Source organism: Hirsutella rhossiliensis, assembly GCF_020360975.1.
Source record: "Hirsutella rhossiliensis strain HR02 chromosome Unknown scaffold00002, whole genome shotgun sequence".
NCBI classification, from domain to species: Eukaryota; Fungi; Ascomycota; class Sordariomycetes; order Hypocreales; family Ophiocordycipitaceae; genus Hirsutella; species Hirsutella rhossiliensis.
Window position 1 is genome coordinate 4,437,935 of NW_025408668.1, and position 10,782 is coordinate 4,448,716.

Below are 10,782 nucleotides of genomic sequence, written 5' to 3' on the forward strand. Positions count from 1 at the left end.
ACTTGCCCTTGGCACTTGTTCTCTTACTTTTCCGTCGGGATCACGGAAGTTCCATCGTTTTCTCCCCAGGAAAGGGACTTGATCCAGGGTAGGCTACCTTCTCTTCCCAGCGCACGGCGCGGGACGAATAAAAGTCCGGAGGGACCTGGTTTGCTTAGGAGAAAGCAAGCAGCAGAGTCAGCTGACTACGCGCACTCGTTACTGCGGAGACGTGACACGTCCAACACCTCTTGTTGCATCCGTGGGGCAGGTGCACCTACGGTAATCATCACCTAGGCACCCAACGATCAGGCAGATCTAGACCGCAGCTCGTTAGCACCCAGCAGTGCCTTTTTTGGCCCTCGTTTTGCTTCAGCGATGGAGGCCGCGCAGGACCTTCCACAGCCCTCTTTTCCGCGGGTGGCGGACAGTTTATCGGCTTTGTCCGAGGAGTTCTCACGGTGTCAAAATCTTCCGGCAGTCGATGGCGGTCTTCGACTCGCACAAGCGCTGGAAGCCATGCGCAACGATTTGCGGAACGAGATGCGCACGATTAACAGGAAGTTGGATGATTTAGACCGTAAAGTGGACGGCCTAGACCGCAAGGTCACGGTCTTGTGAGCATCGCTCTGCTGTTTTCCCCGATGCGGGTAGCTAACTGGATCTTGGCAGGGACAAGAACTTCACGGCGCGTATGCAGAACAGCATCGTCGTTCACGAGTGTCGACTTGGCGCCCCTCTGCAATGTCCGCACGGGGAACCCGATTCCCGGCTGCCCAGCGACTCTGGGAGACTTGGACAATGTTTCTTGTGAGTGCTCCCCCCCACATCCTGGCAAACGTCTACTGACGGATAGACGGCACCAGCACAGGAAGCGGCCGACCTACTACGGGAGTTGGGTGAATCGGTCCCGAGAGGACTAGACCAGCGGAGGCGCCAGCTAAGACATGCTTTTGGAGTCAGGACACGGGCGACGTGACAAGGTTTTTTTTTCTTCTTGCGCTTCGGTTACGCAGCGACGGCGTTGATGGAATCTTTGTTGCATCGGCATGTCACGATGCCCTCATTTTGCGTTAGGCTAGTTACACGAAGAGTGATGATGGGGCAACTTGATGTGAACGAATACATGACCACCTGTGAACCATCTTGATATGACTCTGACCGTACTTCTTGTCTTGAACTGTTTACAAGAATGCCATCCAAGATAGTAGACCCCACAACCGTTTACAAGGGACAGACTTTCTGTTCACCTCCGGAGGACTCCTCTATGACTACGGAAGCAATCCCCCCGAAGGGGGGTGCACACAGGCCGAAGGACTGGGTGTGAAGAGCCACACTCGCCATCTTCGATTGGGTAAGGCGTTTACAAGGTGGTCGACTCCAGCAGAAGGAGGAGTAGGCGTCCGTGAGGGCGCACGACGGACACTGACTGAACACAAAAGCCGGGACGATTGACCAAGCGAATGTAATGAGCGAGGGAATAAAGTGACAAGACATGGACGCACAGAATGAGTACCGGGCACGTACTCAACACATACGAACAGTACATCTGGGCCACGACCGGAGGGAGTACCCGACTGGAAGGAGGACAAACGACGGGACGGAGTGACTTCGACTGGAGGGAGAAGAGGGTGTGACGGGAGGTCACTTACCCCAAGGGCCCCCTATATGCTTAAGTTTGGTTTATAGGGGGCCTCTGCTCCATGGCCCAGTCACTAGGCAGGTTACGTAAGTATCACTGCAGTACTAGGCCGAAAAGGACGGGACGGACTGAAGGCAGTGCTAGCAGCGAAGACGACCGGAGGGGAGGTCGCGGGTCCAATCAGAGACAGTTTGCCGGCACGGCTTACTTGACTCCACAACTGGACGGGGGAGAAACCCGGACACATGAGATACGGCAGTATATAAAGACCTGGGGGTCGCCCCTCTACGCAGATCCAAGCAAGATCTTTTTTGTCGCGAAGCAACAGGGTCCAGACGGTGAGTATGGCCAGTTAGTAGACGAGAGTCGGTATCGAGCAACGGCGTGTTTTCAGTCCCACTCGAAGAAGGTCGGTGGCCTTCTTTTTATACGTACACACTGATTTGGCCAATCTCGAGCGGAGCAACCGGAGTGTCACTCACACGAGAAGGAGCTCGTTTCTCCCGTCAAGGGGACAAAGAGGCTAGGCGGCCTTTCGCTTAAGTCCAAGTGGACGCGGGTCGTGGATTGTCGGACTAGTGTCCGGCCACTGCTCTCCGTCTTTATTTTCCCATCTTACGAAAGATGGCCTCCGAGGACTCGTTGGACTTTAGCCCACCTTATCGGCCCTTGCCGAACAGTGTTCGTCTGACGCACCGCCCAGGGGAGCGTGGTGTAGGTGCCACTGCTTTCTCTGAGTAGACCGCGGCCTTTTGGCTAAGGTATCAGCCGGCTGAACAAGAGTCGTTTGACGACGTCGTCGCACTGTTGCATCGTGTTATGCCCAAGGGGAAGGGGCTTTACGTCGCACAACGACAACTGGATGGTCAGCGCGTGGTAGAGGTGCTCTTCTGCTCGCAGGCCCGGTATCGCGTCACTAGCATGTGCTCAAGAGACAAGTGGGCTCGCAAGGGAGCCCAGGGACAAGTCGTGGGCATCACTTGGCCTTCCCTCCGACAGACCCGGGAGGTCTTCATTGCCGACTGTTTGGATCAGCTACGACGGATCCCCAAGGAACATAGTCTAGGTTCTCTCAAAGAGTTTCTGTTTGGACTGGACGCCTCGCTGGACCGAGAAAGCGAGCGTATGGCTCGGCTACGGAAGTCGCCGTCTGCCTCTGGTTGCTATATGGCAGGGAGAAGGATCGTGAGTATCCTGGGAAGACGCTTGTACTGGCTCTCGCTTGATTTGGGCGAAGAGGCGGCAGAAGCCGAAACCTGCAAGGGATCCAAGTCGGACACAGCGGGAGACACGTCTCGCTTTCCCAACCGGGACATGACGATAGCTTCACTTTTGAATTGAATTTGGCACGCTGCATGCAACAATCCGTGACCGAGCCCACTGCGCTTGACTTGACGTGTTTTGTACCTGAATCCTGACCAGTGTCACAAACCTTGTAGAACCACACGCGTCTACAGGCATTCTCCAGGCGTTTACAAGTACCCCTTCACCGTTTACAAGGGACAGCCTCGAAGATCACCTCCGGAGGACTCCTTCACGACTATGAAAGCAATCCCCCCGTAGGGGGGTGCAGGCGAGCCGAAGGTTCGACTGTGAGGAGCCACGCTGCAAGAATCTTCAATTGAGTAGACATGTTCACAAGGGAATCCACGCAAATACAAGAGGAGCGATTGTCCGGAGGGCATGCGACGGACACGACACAATACACACACCACGGGCAAAGAGTGAGTGGCAGAACAGATACCCAGCACACACTACCTCATTCAACCCACTCACTCACGTCCACCCCGCACCACCCAATCACACGCTGGGCCACGACCGGAGGGAGTTTTGTATGAGCGGAGCGAGATCTGACGAGTGGAACGAGGAACTGGACGACTGGAGGGAGGACACTGGTACGAGCCTGGAGGGCGAAGTCGGTGTGTGACGGGAGGTCACGCATACCCCCGCGCCCCCTATATCCTTAAGTTTGGTTTATAGGGGGCCATGGCACAACGGCCCAGTCACTAGGCAGATTGAACGCACGTGATTGCATGCAGTCATAGGCGGAAGCGACGGGGGGAGCGACGCAGTGCTAAGAGCGAATGAGCCTAGAGGGATCACGCCGTCCATGGAAAGACAGCTTGTGTAGCTTGCGTAACTTGCATGTATCCACTACTGGCCGGGGCAGACGCCCGGACAGAATGACACCGGAGGGTATAAAGCGGGCAAGGTGCCCCAATGTTGAACTCGGATGAGTTGTCTCCTTGAGTCTCGTTTCCTGCGTGGCAAAGAGAGCGAGAGAGATAGAGAGGAACGATGTCTTCCACCATGGAGGTTGATCCTCCTGCTAGTGATAGCGGTTATGAGTCTGTCGAGAGGATGCTCGCGAGATCCCCGGAGTGACCGAGAAGCATCAAGACTTTGTGTTCCATGCAAACATGGCGTTTGTCACCTACACCGCAGCCGGGTCGAAGACCCAGAGGAGTTCCACAGGTATCTACGAGAGTCGCTGGCGCCGAGCCTGCCACGGGTTAACCGCAGGACTGGACAGGCAGGAACAGTACAGGTCTACGGCTGCAAGGAACTGCATGAGGATGGCACTCCCACTATCATGTGATGCTCAAGTTCGAGCCCCGCGTGCACTGGAGGAACGCCCGTGAAAAGTTCAGGGTCTGGATTGATGTAAAGGATGGTCGTGAGGTGGACACGACGTCGATCAACATTCACAAGAAGCCGGAGAACGAGACGCCTGCGTACTTCCTGCAGTGCGTGCAGGCTTATATCGCCAAGGGTGGCGACGTCTTTGGCGAGTGGATCGGTCCCAAGACGACGACGGCGTCGGAAAAAGACAAGTACTTGGAGCAGGCGGTTGAGACGGAGTCCCGCGAGGAGGCGGAGACGCTGCTCAAGACGCATTTCAAGTCCTGGTGGGTACGTAACCATGCGAATTGCCAGGCTTTCTTGAGGACCAAGAAGGGTCCTTCTGCCAAACCCCATGCGCCTTCCTTTCCTCCCTTACCCTGGAAGGTGCCGAGAAGGTTGCTTCAGTGGCGGCAAAAGAACTTTGACGTGGCCCGGCTTGGTCGTCCGACATGTCTCGTCATCGTCGGTCGGCCCCGCTCTGGCAAGACCGAGTGGGCTCTTTCCTTTGGTCGTCCAGCTCACATGACGGGTGAGTGGAATATGGATGAACTCATGAAGCCGGACATTACACATGTTGTCCTCAACGATATCAAGTTGAGGGCTTTTCCTAAGCGTGACCTTGCTGGCTGTCAGGGTACATCACCGCCACAGGCAAGTACCGCGAGCAGCGGACCATTCGCATGGGTATACCAGTCATCTGGACTTGTAATGAGGACAATGATGTTACCAAGGACAAGGATATTGGTCAGTATTTGCTTGAGACAGCCGTGATTTATCGTGTGCCAAAGGGGAAGATGTTGTATGGGAAGTAGATACAAATCGAGAAGATGCATTGTTGTGACACCGCCAGCATCGTAGATCAAAATCGTTTACAAGCTCACCACATTGCCCCGGCTACCACCCTTCATCTCCAACCCACTCATGACTATGGAATCAATCCCCGCAGAAGTGCGACCGAGCCGAAGGTTCGGGCGTGGAAGCCACGCTCAACCATCTTCGATTCAGTAGACACGTTTACAAGCCGGTCTTCACGCGACAGGAGGAGCAACCGAAGGGCGACGGACACAAACACGACAACTTGCACACACAAACCCCAAACACATGCTGGGCCCACGAGCGGAGCGAGTTGAGACGACCGGAGGGAGGAACTGCCCTTGAGTGGAACGAAAGGGTACACGCCTGGAGGGCGGGTGGACTGTGTGACGGGAGGTCACTTGTCAGAAAGGCCCCCTATTACTTAAGTTTGGTTTATAGGGGGCCATGGCACAACGGCCCAGCCCCAGTCCTAGGCAGTTTCCACGCAAGTGGTTACATGCAGTCCTACACTCATCGGACGGGACGGGAGGGGGTGCGTCATAAGGACCAATCAGACGGAGGAAAGATGGTACGTCACAAGGTGTGGGTTGCGCAGCTTCCACACACCCTCTTTTCACGGTGGACGGGTTAGAATCCCGGACACGAGTGGGACACATACAACGGAGAGGCAATATAAAGAGGGCGGCGCCCACTTTCTTTCAATGAATATGGGACGATTCTCTTCCTCTTCCCTTTTCATTTTGCTCGTCAAATCACACGGAGTAGACGGACAGACAGCCCCCCCACCTGGTCGACCACAGACACGGAGGCGGAGACCTCGAGCCGGTAAGCGTTATGGCCCTGGGGGCATTCTCTCTCATCCACTTTCACTCCTGCACGGGGTGCGAGCCGGAAGCAAATGGACAGAAGTCCAGGGTTGAACCTTTTCATACGGAGTAGGTGCCCGGAGCAGCACTTGTCCTAAGGACAAAACAGAGTATGGGAAGATTGTCTCTTCTTCTTCTTACTGTCGGGAGATGAACATGACAGATTTATCTGCTTTATGATTATTCCAAGCGAGAGCATACGAGCAACAGAACGATGCGACATGAGGAGCACGCACACACACCAAGGGACGGCATAACGGGAGCAATCTCACACCGACTGGGTTCGGTAGAAGCACACTGATGCTTCCCCCGCAGCTCTGAGCACGCGGTCTAGGTTTTTCTTTTCTTTTTCTTTTACGAAGCAGTAAAAGGTTCCACTTGTCTTCTTTCTTTCATGCTGACGGCAAGACACCTTAGGTTGAAGCGGACAGGGTGAGGGGACGAACTCGACTGGAAGGCTACAGCAGGCGCTTGACTCCTTGAGCCTCTCTTGGGTGGCAGTGCTGGCTGCTGCACTCTCACCAGGTCTTTCGCCGTGTTCAACAACGTGAGAACAGCCACGAGGAGGGGCGGCAGGAGCTCACCTTGTCCACTTTCACGGAGAAGTGAGAGGACCCACACATTTGAACCAGTGATTGGGTTCATTATGAATCAGATAAAAGCGAGAGAGCTGACATGGAATGAGGATAATGGTACGAAGCAGGCAGCGGAGGACACGTGCACAAAGGAGTGCGCCGGCCCCCGGCTGCACGTCACCTTGTATTACCCCCAACCCGCCTAGGCTATACCCGGGAATAGCCTCACTCTTCGTTACGTGGACAGCAGCGACCGTGGAGGGAGCGTAAATTGATAAGACAAAGATCGAGTGACGGGAGGAACCACCAGGCAGGAGACGCGACATGGGAGCAGCAACGGTGAATATATTTACAAGATAGCCACACGAGATCATAGACCTTAGACACGTTTATAAGGTAGTCTATTGCAAGGGCTACTACCTCCAATACAAGATCATGACAAAGAGACACCCAGACTCCAACCCGTTTACAAGTAGACCACATCCGTTTACAAGTCGTAGTCACTGCCCCGGCTACCAACCCTCACTCCCAATCCCTTCCGAGATACGAACACAACCCCCCCGCAGGGGGGTGCATGCGGGCCGAAGGACCGGATGTGGAGAGTGGCGCTCACCATCTTCAATTGAGTAACGCGTTCACAAGGAAACACACAGAAGGAGAGGAGCGATTGTCCGGAGGGCATGCGACGGACTAACCACAACACCCCACGGGCAAAGAGTGAGTGGGAGAACAGATACCCAGCACACACTACCTCATTCACCCACTCACTCACGTCCACCCCGCACCAGCCAATCACACACTGGGCCCGCGACTGGAAGGAGCATTGTCTGAGCGGAGCGAGTCTTTGCACGCCTGGAGGGAGTCAAAGGTACCGGAGCTGGAGGCGAAGGGACAGTAGAGTGAGGGAGTCACTCATACTCTTGGGCCCCCTATTACTTAAGTTTGGTTTATAGGGGGCCATGGCACAACGGCCCAGTCACTAGACACCTTCCGCAGGTTGAGTGTGGTACTAAGCAGAAACGACGGGGGGGAGTGCATGCAGTCATAAGAGCCAATCGAACGGAGGGCAGATGGCGCGTCACACATGCAGGTTACGCAGTTTCACTGCAACACCACTCTTGGATGGGTTGAGAACCCGGACAGATCGACAACGGAGTATAAAGGCACGGGCTGCCGCCCACTCTCCTTTTCTACCGTCTCTTTCAGACCTGCGGTCGGCCACATCTTTCCACTTCTTGCCTGCGGCTCGCGGGACGCTTCAACTCGGCAGGATATTTTCAGGCAGAAAGTATTCACGTCTCATTGGAGAAAGAGATTTCTTTGACTCTACAGAGTAAGTCTTTTTTTTAAACTCTAGGACAGATATTCGGGAGAATACATCTGCTTTTACCCTCTAGACCACGTTGAACACTGTGTGTTGTGTGCAGAATTCACGTTGACAAGCAGTGGCTGCGCTACTCCTCAACCTTACAAAGCCGGCCGACGGAGTCATTTTTTGCCCGCTTCTCTTGCTGGCGCCATGGCGATGGCAGGAAGCCTCCCAGTGTACTCCTTCCACCGTGGGGAAGGGTTTGGCTCGGAGCCAAGGGGCGCTCTCTTGGATTGTGGTAGCCTTGTGGCGCTTCACCTTCGTGCATCACAGGTCAGGGACCACCTTGCCTCGGTGGCTGTCGCAGACATAGTTTCTGCGGATGACTTTTCCGATCTCTCTTTACAGGAGATGGATGGACTGGTGTCCGACTTGTTGTATGAAGTCGGTGACTTCCTGCGACATTGCTCTTCCTCTTTTATTTGGCTTGGTTCGCAGTCGGACTTAGAGGCGCGAGGAGTTGTCGCGCTGCATATTCCGGAGGTCATTGTCCTGGAGAGGGCGATGCTCGATCGCATGTATGTGACCCTTGCCATGCACACTGCTGATCATTCTCCCGAAGGAGGCCGGCTTCTCTGGCGGCAGCTGGCGGAACAGTTCCCCACTTGTTCTGGTGACGGGGATTATCCGGACACAGACTGGACGTTTTTTGAGATGACTAGATTCAGTCGAGACCAGCGCGAGTCTTTAGCCTTGTGGTTCAGCCTGCAGACGTTGGAAATGGTGGCGCGTGTCGTTGGTAGCATCGATTGTGAAAAGTGGGCACAGGACGTGCTGTGCAAGGTGGATGGTAGAGTGAAGGAATGTATTCTCGGTAGACCCGTGTAGGAGGCACCTGTGTTCCAGTGCTGTTCTTTCCTAATCGAGTAGTCACGATGCCCTCACCCTCACTTTGATATCCCTGCGTGAGTCTGTGTCTAGGGCTGTATCCAGCGCCCACCTCCTTCAGGCTTGACATCACAGTGTACAAGATACTCTGTAGACTTGTTGATCAACTCGTCACCGACAGACATCACCCCGGCTGTAGAGTGGAGACCTTTTTTCCTTTCACAAAGCGTTTACAAGAGAGCGACATCGAATAGCATACTAAACCCGTTTACAAGGAACAGACTTGAAATCCCCAATCCCTTCTGAGATACGAACACAACCCCCCCGAAGGGGGGTGCACACGCGCCGTAGGTGCTGAGATCTGACGAGTGGAACGAGGTCAGAGGTACACGACAGGAAGGAGTGGACACAAAGGGACGGGAAGTCACTTTGACCCATGTGCCCCCTATTACTTAAGTTTGGTTTATAGGGGGCCATGGCACAACGGCCCAACGTACTAGGCAGGTTACGTAAGTATCCATGCAGTCATAGACCGAAAGGGAGTGGAACGAGAGAAGGTTGTCATAAGAGCTGGGGGAGGGGACCGACAACGCGCGTTCATTGGGTAGCTTCCAACGCAGTGGTTGCGTACACATCCACTCTTGGACGGGGTAGACACCCGGACAACTTTACCACACCGGAGGGTATAAAGGCACGGGCTGCCGCCCACCCACTACAGAACCCAGACGGTTCTCTCTTTTTTTCCCTTCGTCAGACCTAGGAAAGGTTTGATGCTTTACGCGTATGTCGACGCAGGACGCAACACGTTAGACGCTGGACGATACGCACTCAGTCGGAGACATTTGTGCAAGGGAGCACCGTATTTTCTGGACCGGCATTCAGTCGCGATGCCAGCACCAAGAGTAGGGTCATCCTCCCCCGTAAACAGCAGATGGTGCACTCGCTCCCAAAGGCGGTCAAACCGAATTCGAACCAACTCCAGTGCATCGGTGCTACCAACCACCGCGGCGAAGACCGCAGAAGTGCAGTGGGTATACACGCACAATAAACCCTCGGCCTGCTCAACAGTGACACTCGTCAACCTAGACGATTCATGCACCGAGCATGATCACAGCATCGACGAACAATTCCTTGTTCCGGCGCATAGCCTTGTAGAAGACACGCCCGGACACGACTCAAGGCCTGGTCGACAACGAGGCGACGCTCTCGACCCTCTTCCCCCGCGTCACTCGAGTAATGCCGGCAGTACGCAGAAATCAAACAGCCCAGGCTGTGATCCGCCTCGTTCGGGTAGGGGCTACAAAACCGCCGCAGCTGGTGCGGTAATGCCATGAGCCAGGGCCAGACGGGTACCTCCTCCGGAAAGCAACAGAGGGCAGTGCACAGTACCTCGTGCAGCTCTCTCTCGAGCTGGCCAAACGGGCGGGTCATGTCATCCGACAGCATTAAACGGTTCCGGTCATCTTCCAGCCCCCGCTTTAGTAAAGTCGAGGCAACCTTGGATGCGTACCCACTGCTCGTGGGTAAACGTCCATCCACAACACATAGACGACCACCGGTCTTCATCCCCGAATGACGTCCACGTTCTGATCTGAGAGGCGGCCTGCCGACTGCGACATGACTGCGCAGGCTTCAAGGATTTTCGAAAGAAGAGAAGGTTCTCGTTCTGCTGGAATCGAGTTGAGTGCACCACTTGATGCGAAGAAGGGCCAAGGTACTCTGTGCCAAGGCCAAGCCGTCGACTTCGTACTTGGCTAGAGATATCCACCGAATTGGATAGACAACGCTCCTGCGTCTGAGTAAGTAACGACAAACTCCCTTCGCGGTGAGCTCCACATCTGCATAAAGCAGAGAAAAAGGTGAAGTCCACTGGACTCATTTGGACGGGCGCCACCCTCTTTATACTCCGTGTATGTGTGAGTGTCCGGGTGCTCAACCCGGCCAGTAGTGGATCCATCCATGTAAGCTGTGCCAGCAAACTGTCTGTGATTGGACGCGGCGTGGTCGGTCCCCTCCCCCTGCCTCTTAGTACTAGCTTCCCTCCCGCTGGTCACTTTCGCTCTATGACTGCATGCAATCACG

At 54.9% G+C, this 10,782-nt stretch overlaps 2 protein-coding genes across 2 annotated transcripts; both read left to right on the top strand.

Annotated features, from left to right (window-relative positions):
- Window positions 1-2,245: 2,245 nt before the first annotated feature.
- HRG_02107 (uncharacterized protein) lies at window positions 2,246-3,184 on the top strand (the record flags this gene model as incomplete). The annotated part of the gene is made up of 3 exons (XM_044860578.1): window positions 2,246-2,302; window positions 2,363-2,769; window positions 3,061-3,184. The coding sequence occupies 3 exons, from the start codon at window positions 2,246-2,248 to the stop codon at window positions 3,182-3,184; spliced, it is 588 nt and encodes a 195-aa protein (XP_044724211.1).
- Window positions 3,185-4,219: 1,035 nt separating this feature from the next.
- Window positions 4,220-5,058, top strand: HRG_02108 (geminivirus rep protein central domain-containing protein; the record flags this gene model as incomplete). Its single annotated transcript, XM_044860579.1, has 2 exons — window positions 4,220-4,775; window positions 4,880-5,058. 2 exons carry the CDS (start codon window positions 4,220-4,222, stop codon window positions 5,056-5,058), a joined length of 735 nt encoding a protein of 244 aa, XP_044724212.1.
- Window positions 5,059-10,782: the final 5,724 nt, after the last annotated feature.